We start from the raw sequence: 18770 nt of genomic DNA on the forward strand, positions 1-18770 counted from the left end.
CTATTATTACCACTCCTTCACAAAAGTGGACACTGAGGCTCAGTAATTGGCTCAAAATTGCACAGCTGCCAAGCAGCAGCATACAGATAGAAACTTAAATCCATGAAGATAGAGGACTCCAGGATCTTAAAGAGCTTCAGCCCAGGAATTAGGAGACTTCTGTCTAACTTTAGACCATGACCACGGGCAAACCGCCCACTCTGTGCCTCATTTTCCCCAAGTGAATGTACTCTATAGAGTCTTCCAAACTAGCACTGGCTCCAAGATTTGGCTTTCCCATTTATATAGACACAAAGGGATCACCTTTGCCCCCCACCTTCCCTAGAGCTACCAGGAACATTTAGCAGAAGACAGCCACCCACACTGCATGACAATTGACAGCATATATTTCATGCCATTCCCTCCTCCCAAACAACACTGAGCTGAAGGCTGGGCAGGGATGTTTTTATTCCCACTTTACAGACAGGAATATTAAAGTATGAGAATTGTAAAAGTGACCACTCTTGACTCACACTGCTTTTCAAGCAAGTTTTGAACAGGTTAACAGGGCCCCATGCCACTTTGGGCAGTCTGGCCATGGTAGGGCAGCACAGGCCTCTCAGGACAGGAGCCCCAGCTCTGAGGAGCCTGGTTGGATCCCATGCCTTGAGGCTCCCAGGTCCAAGGGAGGAGGCCAGAGAGCTATCCAAGAGCTCCTGAAAGAAAAGATATGCCATGTCAGCAGTGTTCAAAGGGTAACTCAGCATCTGGGGAATGCTTGCCCAACACAGGAGAGGTATAATCTCTAGAGCATAAATAAACAGGCAGACAGAGGAACAGACAGATGGACAGAGTGTCCCAGCAGAAGCACCAGGCTCTCCACTTCTGCCCAGACCACTAGCCAGTCCTGAAGGAGGTCACCACCTGCAGAGAGTGCAAGGTAGTCTGGGGTTCCTCAATCCCTGTTACTTTTGTAAGGATACAGCATCTACAACACAAAAGGGTCATTCACCCTAGTGAGCCATCTCTCTGCCTGAAAATTCTAGTGACCACAGGGTGAGTCTCTGAAATGGTTCCAGAAATCCAGAACCTTACCTGCCCATTCCCAACCCTTCAGGGAAGTACTAGCACCAAATTGTCCAATAAAACTTTCTTTGATGATGGAATTGTACATACAGCTACTGAGTACAGTGACCAGTAATACAGAGGGAACCAATTTAAATTTTTTATTTTCTCTTAAGTTAAACGTACGTTTAAATTGCCATATGTTGCTAGTGGCTACTGCATTTGGGCAGTAAGCTCTAAAAACAAAAAAGAACAATAAAAATGGAACATCAGCACCATGATTTGGGACTTCAAAAGCATTGGCACAACAGTCTTCTTATTGTCCTGTGAAATAAGTGTTTATACTCATTTTATCTCAGGGGAAAATGGAAGCCCAGAAAAGTTAAATGGCTCCCATACTGACAGAGCTGGTGTAAGATGCATGATTTAATCGCAGATCTCTTGATTCCAAAATTCCACCTACATCTCTATGCAGCTCTGCCCATTTGTGTAGTCATCACATATTTATTGGATCATTGTTGTTAGGTGCATACCTCTGTGCTACACAGTTAGAGACAAATCAGGTATAGGCCCAGGCTTTGGGTGAGAATCCCAAGACAAGGCAACGTAATTGCCACAATAAGAATGTGGATATAAAAATTATTTTACCTGACTTTCTTCCAGGCAAGTGAAAGCACTTTGCTTTAAACACCATTTATGTCTGATCACTCTTACATTTAAATTTCAAGCCCCAGTCTCCCAGAACTTCCAATGGCTATACCAAGAAGCCTAGTGGACATCTCTATTTGAAAATCAAACTGGCTTCTCATGCTTACCCCAAACCTTCCCCCTCCCAGCAAACGGCAATGCTCTTCTTCCAGCTGCTCAGCTCCAAGTTGTTCCATCGGAGAGTCATGCACGGCTCTTTTTTCCTTCATGTCTTTCATCTAAACCATTAGCAAATGTTACCTCTATCTCTGTCTTCAAGAAGCATCCAGAATGCTCACCATCCCTACTGCTTCCACCATTACCTGTCATCTCTACCTGGACTGGGGCAAACTGGTCTCCTGTGTCTCTGGCCCTCCTTGATTCTTTTTCTCTGCATAGAGTGATCTTTTGAAAAACTGAAAAGCCATAGTATGTCTCCTCTCAATTTACGGCCCCCAGTGGTTTCCCAACGTCTTTACATGAAGCCCTACAAGGTCTGTTTCTGGATGCCTCCTCTGACCTCTTTTCCTATGCTCTTCTTGCTTTTCAGGTCCAACCACACCAGGTCTGCCTGGTCACTCTTGCCTGCACCCATTGTGTAGCTCCCTCCCTGGGTTCCTCAGGACCCGTGACCAAAGGTCCACTTCTCAGAGGCGCTCCTCATTAACCTTATTAAGTTTCAGTTTTCCTCCTAACACTCACCACCTCCTGATATTAAATGTTTGTTGGTCATTGCTGTCCTCCCACTACAGCGTAAACTGCCAGAATAAATGGGCAGATGAAATACATGATGGCCAGTTGAATTTGAGTTTCGGATAAACAAGCCATTTTTCAGTAGAAGGATGTCCCAGATATTGCGTGGAATTTATTTATATTTTTTAAATTTCACTGTTTACCTGATATTCAACCTTTACTGGGTGTCCCGTATTTTCATTTGCTAAATCTGGCAACCCTGGGCTGGGGATTTAGCTCAGTGTTTCCGCCGCCTGCTGTGCAAGCGCAAGGACCCAAGTTCGATCCCCGGTACCAAAATCAATCAATCAATCAATCAATCTGGCAATCCTATACAGGAGGGCAAGGACAGTGGTAATTTTGTTTAGTGCTATATCCCCAGCATTAGAGCAGCTCCTGAAGCTTTGCCCTCAATAAACATCTGTTGAATGAATGAATGTGGTCAACTGGGTCCCTAATCTGAGCGCGCAACAGCCTGGGAGTGACAGGGGTGGGACCTCTAGGCTGGGTTAGTCCACTTCGCAACACAGGGCCTGGGCAGCCCAAGAACTTTCGGGGCAGGTCGAGCAGCTGGGTGCTTTTGGTTGACCTCGTTCCTCGGTAAACAAAACCCTGCCCTGGCTCAGGAGAGCAGCAAGTCTTCGGTAGCCCTCCTAGGGGCGAGGCCTCGCTAACTCCTGGGCCAAACACAGCCCCGGCCAGAGCCGGGCCCCTTTAACACCCCGCCTCCCGCCACCACTCGCGCCCTCTGGTGTGGCGTCATCCAGTGAGCGACCAATGGGGTCGCGCCTTACTGACAGGCGGCGCCGGCGGCAGCTACCAAAGGGGAAGTGAGCTGTGGCTAGAGCGATGGCCCGGGTCTGGAGTCTGCGGCCGCCGCCGCTACCAACGCGTCTGGAGCGGCCAGAGCCAGAGTAGGGTCCGGAGTCGCAGCTGTAGTGGAAGCTGCGCGTGTGAGTTGCCGAAGTCGCCCTTCCAGACACCTCAAACTCAGAGGGAACGCTTGTGGAGGGCAGAGTGGCAGTCGCCCCTCCGGCACCAGCCCCCCGCCTCCCCCAGGCCCAGACAGCAGGGCTGGGGTCTCCCAGCGCGGGACTGGCTCGTCTCGAGCCAATACCTTCGAGCCAAGCTCCTTCAAACTCAGGACAGAAGCCAAAGAACGGTGATTATCCCTAACCCCAGCTGGCTTCCTGACCCAGGTATTTTTTTCTGCGCCAGGAAGTGTCGGGGTTGTATCGGCTAGGCAACACACACACACCGCTGCCACCTCTCCTGCCAGGGACTGGAGAGTTCCTTCTGTCTTACTTTGCATTACCCTCCCTTCTCCCATTCAAGAACAGGTCTCTTTTCTCTCTCTTGGAAATCCTGTCCCAGAGGTCCAAAGTACATATCCTGTGTGTCCCCTAGCTCCTGGAGCACTGTTAGAAATATTGCTGAACTTAACAAAGCTGCGAATCTTTAATTCTTCACTCAGCTTTTTTCTGCTTTTACCCCCCCCCCCCTTAAACTCTTAATTGACACTCCATGTCCAGGGCTTTATCCATTTCAATCACCAGCTCCTTGGCGATCTCTATGTGACTTCCCCCACTCATCTGAGTTCCAGTTTCTTCTGGGCTTTCTTCTCCAGCTCCCTGCGGTTCTGGTCAGTCCCACCCCCGGTGGGACTGACCAGGGGGGCTCTGGCCCAGGATTTCCCACCCTGGAAGGTGGCTCCAAGGCCGCAAGAGAATTGGGCGTCGGATACGAACCTGGCAACTCAGGAGTGGGTGCTCCACTAACCCCACACAAGAAGATGAAAAAGCGCAAAGAGCTTAATGCATTGATCGGTTTGGCTGGAGACAGCCGGAGAAAGAAGCCCAAAAAAGGCTCTGGTAGCCACCGCCTGCTTCGCACTGAGCCTCCTGACTCAGACTCTGAGTCCACCTCAGGGGAGGAAGAGGGATTTGATGGAATTGGAAATCGCTCTCGCTTTGTCAAGTAAGTGATACAGTAGTGATGGCTGGGATGAGTAAAAGCTGTCTCCTTGCTCTACTAACAGGAATTGATGAGGAGAAAGGAGTCCTTAGGAAGAGAAAGGAGGCAGACCTTGGAAGGCAAACAAAGAGAAAAGTGTCAGAGAGACGAGTTCAGATTCTGAATGAAGGGTAAATTAGAGGTCAGTCTTTAGGTGTAAAAAGGACAGCTCCAGATCTAGGGTAGAGATATGAATTTAGGCAACGTACCAAGGGCCGGAACATCAGAACGAGGCTAAAAATAGAGACAAGAGAGACAGAGAAGCTTTTGGGACTGGGACTTTAAAAAAAAAGTAGGGACCTGAAGATTGCTAATTATTTTTTGTACTGTTTATAAATCTGAATCTTGGTTATAGGGTAATATGATGGGGGACATACTGTAGAAAGTATGAGCCTTGAGAGTAGCTAGGAGATGAGGGTAAAAAAACAACTTTTTTCCAAACCATTTTCAGAAGATGTTGGGAATCAGGGTTCGGGTTGGGAAAGAGCTAAAGGCAACCTCGAAGGTGTCCTTAGACCCTGTCAGCACACTAAAAAATATTCTACTGTGCGGAAGCAAGGACTAGGCAGAAGGGTGTGGTGCTAAAAGAGATTAGATCTTTGTTGTTTGTTTAGAATGTCTATGTCCTTTTTGTTAAAGAGTTTGGTTTCTAGTGAGCTTTGCCAGAGTAAGTACGTAATGCCAATTTTCTGTGTGGCATATGAAGGTTTGATGAAATGTTAATTCTGGAATACTTATCCACGTGGGTTAGTTTAGACTTTGAAGGCTGGATGAAGTTTAGTGTGAAATCTCACCTGTTTGTTTCCTTTCTGCTGAGTCAATAAACTAGAGCAGTCATGGAAACCTATGGCAAGCATGCCATAGCCAGCTGTTATTGAAAGCTCTAAAAGGTTTGCTACTGAATTAGAGGGTACAGGGTGTTCACTAAAACTTACAGATCCTCTTTATTTCATTGTATTTGCAGTTAAGACTCAAAAGTTTATGAAATTTCAATAAACTGAGAAAGCATTTATTTGAAAGAGGTAAATAGGTAAATTACAGTGCAGTGATGGAATTGCAGAGAACTGCTAGTTTTTACACTTTTCCAACTGAGCTTGTTTAAGAGCCCTCCCTCCTGAAATGATGATGATGGTAGTGATCTGCAGGCCCCAGAGGTGTTTCCCATGGCCCATAGGACCTCTTGGGAAGTTTCTTATGAAGTTTAAAACCTTTGTACCGAATACAACTTTTCATAGATCACATTATGTATTTAGTTAACCTTTTACTATTTAGATGTAAGTGCATTATCCTATTGCCCTAGTAAATCTACTGGTCATTCATTAGAGAAGACAACTGCAAAAAAAAAAAGAAAAAGAAAAGAAAAGATAACTGCATGGCAATACATGTATACTGCTTCTATAAAACTGTACCCATAGTCACTTTATACTGATGGTTGAGTTTGTTCTTTTCATAGGGGAGACTACTTACGATGCTGCAAGATCTGTTATCCCCTCTGTGCTTTTGTAATCCTCGCAGCCTGTGTTGTGGCCTGTGTTGGCTTGGTGTGGATGCAGATTGCACTCAAGGAGGATCTGGATGCCCTCAAGGAAAAATTTAGAACAAGTAAGTGGTCCCCTTTTCAAAGCTTAATTTTGGACTCTTTTTCCAGGTTCTAGCAAAAATTGGACTATGCTGAATTAAGAGTTTTACCTCATCTGATGGAGCAATTATACATTCTTTTCAGCATTTTATCCTCATTTTCAGCTATCAGCTTGAATAGTGTAACAATTATTTGTTTTTAAACCCATAAGCAAAGACAGTGCTCATGTACCACCAGGACAAGTAGTATGTAAGATACAGTCTTGCTATATAGTTCAGGCTGGCCTTGAACTTGTGGTGATCTTCCTGCCTCAGTCTCCCTAGTGCTAGAATTACAGGGGTGCACCACCACGCCTGGCTTAGCTTCTAAAATAACGACTGAGTACAAAAGAAAAGTGCTTCAGGAGCCTAGAGTTTTGGTTAACCTCCACCTATGACAGTGACAGCACTGGGCTGTTTTCTTACACCTCACTGGGCCAATCGCAAAAGAATATAGGACTGTCAAATGATTTCCACTTAAGAAACACCATGTAGGGCCGGGGATTTAGCTCAGTGGTTTCGCTGCCTGCTGTGCAAGCGCAAGGACCCGGGTTCGATCCCCGGTAAAAAAAAAAAAAAGAAACACCGTGTAGGACCATAGGAATGAGCACTAGTAATAGCAATAGTCAACATATGTGGAATGCCTATTGTATGCCAAGTCACAAATACATCATTTTATTCCCAAAATAGTTCCATGAAATGAGTATTATTTTGTAATCATTTTTTCTTTAAAAAAAAGTTGCCAGGTATGGTGGCACACACCTATAATCCCAGCCCTTGGCAGACTGAGGCAGGAGGATTGCTTCAAGTTCCAAGGCCAGCCTAGGCTACATAGTGAGACCCTGACGCAAAAAACGAGAAAAAAAAAAAAAGGCTTAGAAGGACTAAGTGACATGATCAGCGATTAAGTGTGCAAAGTTGAGACCTGTTTATAGATGCCCTCTTGCCCCCTTGCTCTCCAGGCCTATGTTTATACCAGCTACTGTAGTGCACCACTGTTCATAGTGGCTGTGTAAGCCTACACACATTTCTTCAAGTGATCACAGATTTCTTTGCTATCAGCTTGGGTCAGTAGTCTAAGAGAAGTCTAGTAGAAGTACTGGAAGACCTGGTTTTCTGCAAATTAGCATTCAAGCATAGTACAGAAATTAATAGATTTCTCAAGCTGGGTGTGATGGCACACACCTGTACACATGGGAGGTGAGGGAGGAGGATCATTTTGAGCTACATAACAAGAAAAAAAAATTTTTCTCCCTATCTTTAGCTATGCTTATTTGTGACATTCTCTGTTTCAAGGAGGAAAACTTCAAATGCCATTAATGAGTGTTATCATTTTAAAGTTTTAGAAAAACTTTGAACCTCTGAACTAAATCACATATTCATGAAGGGCTTGCAAGAACCATAATAGCACCTACCTTGAACACTGTACAACTGGCAGGAATATATGTCTTATGAGTGCATTTTAAGGTTTAAGGGATGATTCAAGTCACAAAGTATTATATATTCTAATTGTCATTTTTGTGTTTCTGAAAGATGTGTTTACATAGTAGCTTCAACCAAATTTAACCTAAGTACCATTTTTTAGTAATACTAAAATTCCTGTCTTAAGTCTAGGAGATCACAGCATCCTATCTTTCCTTTATCCCAGCTTCTCTCTGCTGCCTACAGTTTATTAAGTTCTGAACCTGAGCTAGGGACAACTAGTCCCTAGTATGTTAGTGGCATGTCTAGTGAAATTGCTTGGAAAAAATGTTTAAATACTCAGGTTTTCTTCTGAGTTTCTGATTCAGGGAATGGGAGTGGGTAACCCACAGTTTTCTGCCAGAATCATCTTGACCTGTATATTTTATCAGTCGAATCAAAGTACAGTACAGTACAAGAAAGAATGAGAATTGTAGCCTGTAGTTTTTTTCCTACTTAAATGTCTGTCCTTGCAGCATTACCAGGTGTTTCTAAGTCCAGTCTTTTCTTTGTATGTAAGTAATAATTATAACTTCGAAATGAGGTTCTCAAAAACAGTGTTTAACCATATGTAACCACTGAACTCATCTCTGTACCATCAACTCTCCATAATTAGTTGGGCTTCCTAGGCTTGTGCCACAGCTTGTTTTGATCACATATAGCAACTATATATTTGTACATTTCAAAATATTCCTCAGTTCTGCCCTCTAGGGATTCTTTTCTCTGACTGCTCTTTAGAGGATACCCAGGTAATTTGTACATTAGCTGAGCTTTTCAGGAAATTTGTTTGGAAAATGAAGGACAGGTACATCTAACAGTCAATAAATATTGACCACTCATTAATACCAATCCCTTGAAGTAGTATATTTAAGAGATGCCGAGAATTATATCAGGGCCAGCTTTCTACCACTGAGCAACATTCCTCTGGGACCTTCACTACATTTGTCAGCCAGCTGAGTAAAATAGACTTGAAATTGTCAGTCCATTTTTTTATTGGCTTTGACTTAATACAGTAGAAATTCCAGTACCTGCAATGTCTAAAAGCAGGATTTTCTGAGAAAAGGTAAAGGATGGGTCCTGGGGCGGGCTATAGGCCATACTGTTGTGGATTGTTTGCCCAAGAGATTTTGTGAAAACCAATTATCTTGACTAAATGGGGTCAATCTTGTTAAGTTTAAATAATCTTTCTTTGAATTATGCTTCTACTTTAAATATATTTCAGTAAGTTAATTTTTACCTCTTATTTCTCAAGGTGACAGTGGAATTCACTGACATAAATAAGACTACCTGCTTATCTGGCTTTAATTCCTTTTTGAAAAATTTAGAGCTCATTTTTATTTATTTCAAAAAGTTTTAAAGGGGATTGCCAAAATACTTGAAATAGAAAGCAAAGCAGATAGGCTTGACATTTTCTTTGTGATCAAGAAGTAACTCGATCCTTAAGTTAAAAATACTGGCTGACTTTGAATCTCTTAGCTCACTCTTCTTTTTTCTAGAGTCAGGTACTTCAGAAGACCTCTATAGTTATTCTAAGGAAAATTCTATTCCCAGCCATCCCTCTCTGTCACTCAATTATGAAACATTAGAATAAAGGAAACAATTTTGGAAGCAAAACAAAGTATTATTATATCAAGCATATTCTTTTCTGACCATATAGGCAGAGTGGTGGTTTGATAATTTAGTACAGACCTTAAACATTGTCTTGTGCTAATAAGGGAATGGGGATGTGTCTGTGACATCAGGAATATACTAAAAAGAGACAGGCCCTAAGAACAGAAGCTTCCCCTGTTTGAATCCTGTCTTCTCATTCGTAGCCATAAAATTTGGACAAGTCACTTATTCCTTCTGAGCCTTCATTTTCTTATCCATAAAATGTAAAGATATATATTTACCATCAGAGGACATTGAACATTCCTCTATTATAACACCTGTCACAGTGTAGGGTAATCCTCACTTCCTCTCTAGACTGAGAGCTTCAAGGTCTTTTGTATACACTGGTGCCAAATGCAGGGTTGGACACATGGTAGGAGCTCAATGACAAATTGCTGAAAAAGTTTATTGCATACTATAAAAGCATTCGGTGGCACACATCTATAATCCCAACACTTGGGAGGCTAAGGCAGGAGGATTGCTGCAAGTTTGAAGCCAGCCTGACCTACATAGTGAGACCCTGTCTTTAAATACAAGAACTATAAAGACACTGAATAAATACAAAATATTGCTATTAGCATTGTATATGTTCTGTTTGAAGGGTATGTACAGAAATTTCTATTTCCTAATCCTAACAATTAGGAAATCTTTTGAGAATTAACTCGCTAAGTTTTAAATGAGCTGCTTTCCATGCTGAAAGAACATTCATTAGCAATCATAAGTTGTTTGTATTATACACTGCCTCTCATTTAATAAAAGTACCTGGACTTGGCTTGACTCTCCTAAAAAAGCCCAAATCAGATAACAATTATGATCCTCTCTTGGCTCATATATTACTCAGGTCCAGGATGTTTTCAGAGCTTGTCAGCTTTATATAGTTATTAGTTAATTATTATAACCCAGGTTCTTTGTGTGTTTGTCTTATTTCCTCTTTCACTTCTACCTCCTACTTAATGCATATAGACTTCAGGAAAGGGAGAGACTTCTTGGGATATGTGACAACTTGAGTATGGCACACACTCGTGGGATGGATTTTTCTTTACAATCCAGCTGAAAATGTGTAAGAAATTCGGTGACATGCCTAAGAGCTGCATTAGTTTAGAATGAGTGGTAAAATGTTCTCACTGTCTGAGATGGATATATTTCTGCAAACATGTGTAAATCACTTGCTATATTAAAAGCACTTGGGGAAGTCTATTTACAATGATTATCCTTTGGGAAGTATTTTTTTAAATGAACAAAAATATCTAACTTTAATTATTCTGAATTTTCATGTAGTGGACTCAAAAAAATCACCACCTTCAATTTTTGTGGGGTTTTTTGTGGGTTGTTATTGACTATGTTTGTTTATCTAGGTTTATTTGGTAAGTTTTCTTTGTTAGATTGAAGAAGCATATAAAGTGATGAGAAATGTAGTTGGGAGAAAAGCAAAGATTTATTCAGGTGATAAATATTTATTGAATGACTAAATTGGGCCAGATATATTCTCAATGCAGACCAAATAAAAATAAACAAAACCAAGTTTTAGAGCTTATATCTGTAGTAAATTACTTTATATTGGTCCTTTATGCCAGTTTTCGGTTTTGTAGGAAGCATATAATAACTAATCAGGTAGTCTGTGACTTTTTATAAAAAATGATGCAGGTTTTATTCTGGAGGACCAGCCATTATCAATATTTTATTTTCCATTAAAAGGAAAAATGATTTTTAAAGAAAAAAGAGAAGGCACTCTCTCAGGTCTCTGCCTTCAGGCTGGCAAATCTCTACACCGTTCAAGAAATATTGTTTCCCAAAGAAAAGTCCAAATATCACCCTGTATTTCACTAGCATGTCCCTTATCTTCTATTTCCTCTTGAACTTTGAGTTGATTTTTAAATTTAAGAAAACGTTTGCTTTCTGGGAAAGATTAAAAATCTTAGTCCTCATAATAGTATTTGAAAGGTTATAAGGTCTTTTGCAGTTGATCCATTTAAGATAGAAAAAATAGATTTTAGCACTTGGAAATGTAACTCATAATGTCACTTGACCATTAATGAAGTAAGTTTATAGATCTTCATTGAGAAGTTACTTGGGGCTAGGAATTTAGCTCAGTGGTTCCAGCATCTGCCTCGCAAAGCACAACGTCTTGAGTTTGATCCCTGGTACCAAAAAAAAAAAAGAAAAGTTACTTAATTAAGCTGATCAGTATTTATCACTTATTGTCACTCTAGTCAGCTGCATTTAGTGCTTTACAGACATTCTAATAATCATATTATACATGAGGAAACTGAATTCAAAGAATTTGAATAATTTAGTCAAAATCATAGTTATAAAATTGAAATTCATATCTAATTCTTTCATGTTCTTTGTTAAAATTTTTAGTAACCTAACTTAAAGGTTGCATTACCAATAGTGAGATACTCCAGTTAAAATAGTTCAGTGTTAATTAAGGATGCACATTTATATAAATAAAAGAACAATGTAGTTGATAAATATAAATTTAGTTATTATCATCCAAAATTAACTTTTCTTAATACATATGCTTTCTTACTATATGGGCATTTTTTATCTTGGGATCATGAGGGAACTTTGTGTGGTGTTTATGATTTTTCTTATGTTTGCTTTTAGTGGAATCTAATCAGAAAAGCTCATTCCAGGAAATCCCCAAACTTAATGAAGAACTTCTCAGCAAACAAAAGCAACTTGAGAAGATTGAATCGGGAGACCTGGGCTTAAACAAAGTCTGGATCAACATCACAGAAATGAATAAGCAGGTAGCAAACGTGGTTTTTTTAATTTTCTCTGTAAGCTATGAATATTTGGTTGGTTGGTTGGTTGGTTTTTTAGTTTGAATTTGTAGGTGCAGGGAATTCACTTTAGGACGTTTGACTTTTTAAATTGGGATTTTTGCATATTATGACCCCAACATGTTAAAATACATAATAGTTATACATTTACCAAATATTTACAATGTTAACCCTTTCTGCAAATGAACAGAGTTCTACCAAGTTAAAGCAATGTAGAGAGTTGAAAATTCTTTTTTGTTGTTGTTGTTGGTTTTTTTTTAAAATTCTTGAGTTAGATTTTCTTATGGAGCAGTATAGGTATCAAATAAGAGTATCATCTAGCCCCCAAGAAAAATGGATAAACCATTTTTATTAAACAATGAGAGTTTTATTTTGTTTAATAGTTTAAAAACTTATAGATGCAGTCTTAGGTTATAATGCTATAAACTATGCTAAAATCAATGTGTAAACCATCAGTAGCTAATAGTATTCATTCTAGAATAGCTTAGGAGCAGGTGGTAGAGTTAATTACCTTAACCAGGCAAGCAAGCCTAGAGTATAAACTTTTCTAGTCCCTCAGTTGGCCAGAGCTCAGTAGGTATTGCTTCCAAAAGAATGAATCTGCCAGAGAAGAGGGACTTTATACTAAGGATTTTGACAAAGCATCTCATATGTATAAGGAACCATAGTTGCCCTGTACTCATTTTTTTGTGTATTTAGGAAAGATATAGTCACTAAAAAGAATACTCAAGTACCAAATTAATAATACATATGCAAAGTGCTTAAGAATGGGCACATTGTTTTTGTTGGAACTAAGAAGGTATTATCTTCCTCATAGTAGCAAAGTTCAGAATGACCCAGTGAAAAAGACCACTGTGCTAGAAGAAAGTGCTTGCAAATATTTCTGGAGCTAGACCTTTCAACAGTGGTTTGGGAATGAGGCAGTTCAGTACTTAAGACCAAAGATCAATGCTCTGGGGAAGTGGCTTCCAACTTTTGCGTGGAACACACAGTAAAGAATATTTTTAAATTACCCAGTAAACATGTACATATCTATATGCTGTGGTTGAATGTTTCCCCCCGAAAGTTCATGTGTTGGAAATTTAATTCCCAGATTCATATGTTAACAATATTGGAGGTGGAGCCTTTGGAAGTTAATTAGAATTGAGCCATAAAGATGGGCCCCTTTCATAGCATTATGAGAAGAGGTAGAGAAAACCAGGCTGACTGCTGTGCTTCACTGTGATGCAGCAAAAGGGCCCTCACCAGATGCTGGTGCCATGTTCTCAGCCTCTTTAACCATGGGCTGTTCTTTATGAATCATCCAGGCTATAATATTCAGTTATAGCAACAGAAAATGGACTAAGACACTCCATGTACCTGAAATAAAAGTTTCTGAAAACAATGACTCACCCTTAATATGTATGATGCCTTATGATATTTCATTATCTTTTAGTTTATTTTGCTTTTAAAACAATGCATGAAGCTCACTCCTGTGATCCCAGAAGCATCTTTGGAGACTGAGATAGGAAGATCATGAGTTCAAGACCAGCTTTGGTACATCTCCAATTCAAGGCTAGCCTGGGCTACATAGCAAATTCAAGGCCAGCCTGGACTATGTGGTGAGGCTTTGTCTCAGAAAAAGAGAGAGAGAAGAAAAACTTATTCATGAAATAATTGATGGGTTATAACTCCTTGAGAATGCTGTTGGTATTTTGATTAGGATTGCATTAAATCTATATACAGTAAAACCTTGGTTTATGAGCATAATTCATTCTAGAAACATGCTCGTGATGCAAAACACTCATATATCAAAGCAAATTTCCCCATAAGAAATAAGAGAAACTCAGATAATTTGTTCTGCAACTCAAAAATATTCATATTTGGCTTGGAGATTTAGCTCAGTGGTTCTGGTGCCTGGCTTGCAAGCGCAAGGTCCCGAGTTCGATCCCCAGTACCAAAAAAAAAAAAAAAATTCATATTAAAATGATTACAATACTGTAATGTAATACAAAATAATAAAATCAAAATATAAAGAAAAAATAAATTAACCTGCATTTACCTTTGAAAATCTTCATGGCTGGTGTGAGGGAGACGAGTGAGGGGGTTATTATGTAGGATGACATTTACTGTCACTAGCAGAATCACTGCTATCTATTGGCTCAATGGAATCTTTTTCTTTTCATGCAGTTTTAACAGGAAACCTATCCAATGCCTCCTTTTGAGGATTTCACCGAAGTGTGACGTTGCATTGTTGTTAAACTGATCTATCACTCGTACTGCTACAGGCTTATTTGGTGGTGCTTTTCTAGAAAATTTGGCAGTTTCCCACATTTTACACATCTCTCTTAATCTCATTTGAAGTGAGGGATTTGTCTGTCTGCCTTTTTCTCCTCCTTCCCTTCAGAAACCTCCTCCTCTTCAGAGACCTCCTCCATAACCTCTTGCTGTTGGGAGAGGATCATCTACAATCCCTCGGGGAAGGATGGGACCATTGGCTCAGTTGTGATAATGTGATGTTCAGCCTCACAGCAAGACATCACTCCTTTATCAAGTTAAAATTTATTAGAAATGTTTGCTCATCTTGCAGAACACTGAACACTTGCAGAACAAGTTATAATCCAAAGTTTTACTGTATCAGTTTTGATAGTATGGCCATTTTGACAGTATTGATTCTGCCTCTCTAGGAACAGAGGATAACTTTCCATTTTCTAATATCCTCTTAGACTTCTTTTTCAGAGTTCTATAGTTTTCATAATAAAGGTCTTTCACTTCTTTCGTTCAATTAATTCCTAAATATTTAATTTTTCTTGAATCTATTGTGAATAGCTGCAGAAAGTACCTGGGTAGGCAGGTATATACAGAAGTTTACTTCAGTCTTAAGTCTTAATATATGAAACTGAAGACTGGACTAAAATGCTTTCCATTTTGGCTTCAGTATACCTTCAAAGATGCTGGGACTGACTGATGGAGCCAGCATGATGCAGAGGAATTTTCTGCTGGCATGGACTCAGAAGGCTAGGCAATAGTTAAGCAGAGTTTCATGTTGTTTGCAACGGGAGCTCTGTACTCTGAGTGGTTTTCTAAAATGAATGCTACAGATCTCTGATGGTCTATTCAAGTAAGAGGCATTTGAGCAAAAATAGGTATAAAAATAAAATTTAATATTTAACTATGTTTCTATATCTAAAGGTAACTGTCAATTAAGATGCTTTTAATGGCATTTTTTAAAGCAAGTCAAAATGGCTTACACAACAAAATACATCACTTAACAAGAACCATCCTTATCACAATGTGAGGTGAAGATAATGCAGTCTGAAAAAAGCCATCGGTTTAAAAAATTAAATCAGGGGCCAGGGATTTAGCTCAGTGGTTTCGCCACCTGCTGCGCAAGCACAAGGACCCAAGTTCGATCCCTGGTACCAAAAAAAAAAAAAAAATTAAATGAAATATTTCCTTGAAAAAAATTCTTTAGTAGGGGCTGGGGACATAGCTCAGTGGCACCTGCACCTGCCTGGCAAGCACAAGGTCCTGAATTGATTCCTGGTGCTGAAAAAAAAATTCTTTAGTAGTTGAAATTTTATTAACATTTTTGTTTTATTCATGAAACCTCTGATTTTATACTCATTCCCCCCTCTCTACCATTCTAGGGAGTCTCCTCCCATTCAACAAATATACACTAAACTACTTTTATGGACCTAAGCTGTGGATTCTTAGTCCATTCATGTTATTATAACAAACTACTTCAGACTAGATAACTTATAAACAACAGAAGTTTATTATTAATAAGCTCATATTTCTGGAGCTTAGGAATTCTGATTTCAAGGTACCAGCAGATTTGATGTCTGGCAAAGGTTCATATTATACTCTGCTTCATTCATAATGCCTTCTTGCTATGTCCCGAAACAGCAGAAGGGAAAACAAGCTTCCTGGGACCCCTTTTATGAGGATACCTAATCCCATCCATGAGGGTGGAGCCCTCCTGTATCACGCTCAAAGGCTCGCTCTCTCTTTCTCTTTCTCTCTCTCTCTCTCTCTCTCTCTCTCTCTCTTCTTTGTTTCAGTACCAGGAATTGAACTCAGGACTTTGTGCTTGCCAAGCAAGCACAGCGCCGCTGGCTACATCCTCAGTGCAAGGCTCTATCTCTTAATGCCACAACACTGGAGATGTTTCAACATGTGAATTTTAGAGGGGCACAAATATTCATACCATAGTAGATTTTAAATCAAAATGATATGTTGTGATTGCTTCTCACAAGGCTCTTACAGACAAATGGAGGAGATAGGAAAGTAAACTATTGTAAACAGCCTGATAAGCAATAAGAAAGAGGTCCAGATGAGTACTGTGAGGACATATTTATATATTCAAATAAGCTGGGCTCAGATGAGGTTTCCCAGAGGTGCTGAGCGGAGGCCTGAAGGACAGGTAGGAGTTGGCCAGGTGAATTCTGCAGAAAGAAAGTATGCTTCCATTAAAACATTAGTATAGCTGATCCCCATAATTTATAAATTCTGTATTTGCAGATTCACCTACTGCCTAAAATTTATTTGTAACCCCAAAATCTGTACTTGGGAGGCTTTTGTAGTCCTTCACTGACGTGCAAAAAATTTGACTCAGCTGATACATGTTTACAGCTGAGGTCAAACTAGGCGACAGGCTGCTTTTTTGTTTTAGGTCTCATGCTGTAGACAAGTCTTTTGTGCTGTACGAGTATTTAGTGCCACATTTTTTATATTTTTGTGCTTTGGGTTGGTTATTCTACTATTTAAATGTCTCGCAGCACAGTGCTAAAGTTCTACCTAGTGTTCCTAAATGGAAGGAAACTGAGATGTGCCATATAATGAAAATACATACGTTAAGTAGGCTTCCTTCAGGCATGATGTAGTTCAATATTAATGAGTCAGCACTGTGCATTCAATAAAATGTTTAAACGGAAAAACGCATAAGGACAAAGTTATGTAGTATATTGATCAATGGATGAAAATGTGATTAAAGGGCTCACAAGGAACTAACCCTGAATTTCTTCAAAGAGCAGTGATTTTAGCATTCACTAATTCAATGTTTGCTGTAGCTTTTCTAGTAGATAACTAGCACTAAAAATGAGAATTATTATGTATGTGTAAAAGAATAATTTTAGTCATTGTAGCTCTAGTTAGGTGGAAAGAGGCCAGAGATAAAGTAAGCCAACAAGACCCCTTATTGAGAAGGACCATCAGTGCCCATCTGTAGTACTGTCTGTATCTCTCTTTAGGCACTGATGGTTATTTGTGTTTGCATCTAATTGCACTAGAAGGTTATACATTGTACTCAGCCTTAAGCATGATAACAAAAATGACAGTGGCAGCTGCAGTGGTGGTAATGGTAATGAAGATGATAACTGGCATTCATTAAATGTTTTCTTGTGCAGGCCACTGTTAGATACACTATATGTATGATCTCATTTCTTTGTTTCTGTGAAATAGTGGTATTTCCACTTTACAGATAAGAAAACCAAGGCTCAGAGGGGTTAAATAGTTTGCCCACAGTTACACAGCTGTATAGCAGAGCTAATGTTAAAATATTTGTCTTGAAAGCCTCTTTCAAAATTCCCATTATAACTCCCATCTTTATATCCTTTACAGGATTCATAGTGCTCAGTAGATAAAGTTGAAAGGATATGATGTTGGATTTCTACTGGGGAGGTTCGGGGGGTGTCCCTACTCATAATCATTCAATTTTGATGATAGTCTGTTTTAGTAGCTTTTTCTTTACTATTTAAAGAACACTTAATTTTAACCCCAAAGCAAAAAAACAAAAAAGCATTTCTGATTTTTCTGGTGCTGGGAACTGAACCCAGGGCCTCAAGTAAGGTAGGTAAGTACTCTACCACTGAGCTACATTCCCAGCCCCATTTCTGATTTTATAGTATAAAATGATATATTAAGCAAATGGTCTACAGTGGCTATTTTCAGTTTTGCTAATCAAAAATCATGTAATATTCATAAAAGTCATGATTCATCTTTTGGCTGGAATGGGAGTTTTTTTCTTAATGGTTTCTATTTAATTCAACTTCTTAGACTCTTCAAATTGCAAAAAGTGACTCTTAGCCGTACATTTTGTAAAGCTTGATTCCAATCACACTCTATAATGTACCTGTTACAGAGGCCAATACAGTTCCAGAGACAGTAATGGGAAGCTGCCCTTCATCTTTCCATTCCAGTTATGCACATGGGTTTGCTGTAATTTCCCAGATGTTGCCATTACTGCATTAAAGAGAGGAAGACTGGAAGATGGAATCCAGCTTTGTAATATATGGAAATATAGCTGAGTCCTAGTGACCATTGTATGATCTGGGACTTAGGAGTAAGAAGCTCTTAAGTATGTTGGTTAGCTGCAGAGTTAATGGTCAGCTCTCTTCAATATACTCTTTCAGAGAGGCAGCTTAAAGCCTAGACTGAGTATAGCATGGTGAGAGGTAGAACATATTTCACCTGATCCTGCCTGCATTAGCTTCAAGCTGCCTCAAAGGTACTTACACAATTAAGAGCATTTGGAGTAACTAAATTCTTGTCCATCGACTTGATTTTATATATGTGTGTATCTTTTTTTTTTTTTTTTTTTTTTGTACCAGGGACCGAACTCAGGACCTTGCACTTGCAAAGCAGCCACTGGAACCACTGAGCTAAATCCCCGGCCCTTCAACTTGATTTTGAGCCAATTATATACATACTTTGGGGCAATGAATAAAACATAACTGGGGGGAGACCCCTTCCTACCACTTTACGGGCATGTTCAGGTGGTCTTGGAAGGCCCAGAGGATG

The 18770-nt window shown here is 39.8% G+C and overlaps 1 protein-coding gene across 3 annotated transcripts in view; it reads left to right on the forward strand.

Moving 5' to 3' along the window:
- The first annotated feature begins 3262 nt into the window (after positions 1–3262).
- Positions 3263–18770, forward strand: part of Efcab14 (EF-hand calcium binding domain 14) — a 42230-nt gene continuing 26722 nt past the window's right edge. The window contains exons 1-4 of one of the 3 annotated variants that reach the window (XM_004872970.4): positions 3264–3662; positions 4091–4440; positions 5930–6078; positions 11812–11957. In XM_004872970.4, the coding sequence (XP_004873027.1) occupies positions 4256–4440; positions 5930–6078; positions 11812–11957 (480 nt within the window). In that variant the 5' untranslated portion in view covers positions 3264–3662; positions 4091–4255. Of the gene's footprint in view, positions 4441–5929; positions 6079–11811; positions 11958–18770 lie in introns of all 3 variants that reach the window. The other 2 variants (XM_004872971.4, XM_087214881.1) reach the window with 2 other exon arrangements.

The sequence above is a fragment of the Heterocephalus glaber genome, unplaced genomic scaffold (assembly GCF_053883595.1).
Source record: "Heterocephalus glaber isolate CG9 unplaced genomic scaffold, H.glaber_assembly_v1.0 deba00001451, whole genome shotgun sequence".
In the NCBI taxonomy this organism is placed as follows: Eukaryota; Metazoa; Chordata; class Mammalia; order Rodentia; family Bathyergidae; genus Heterocephalus; species Heterocephalus glaber.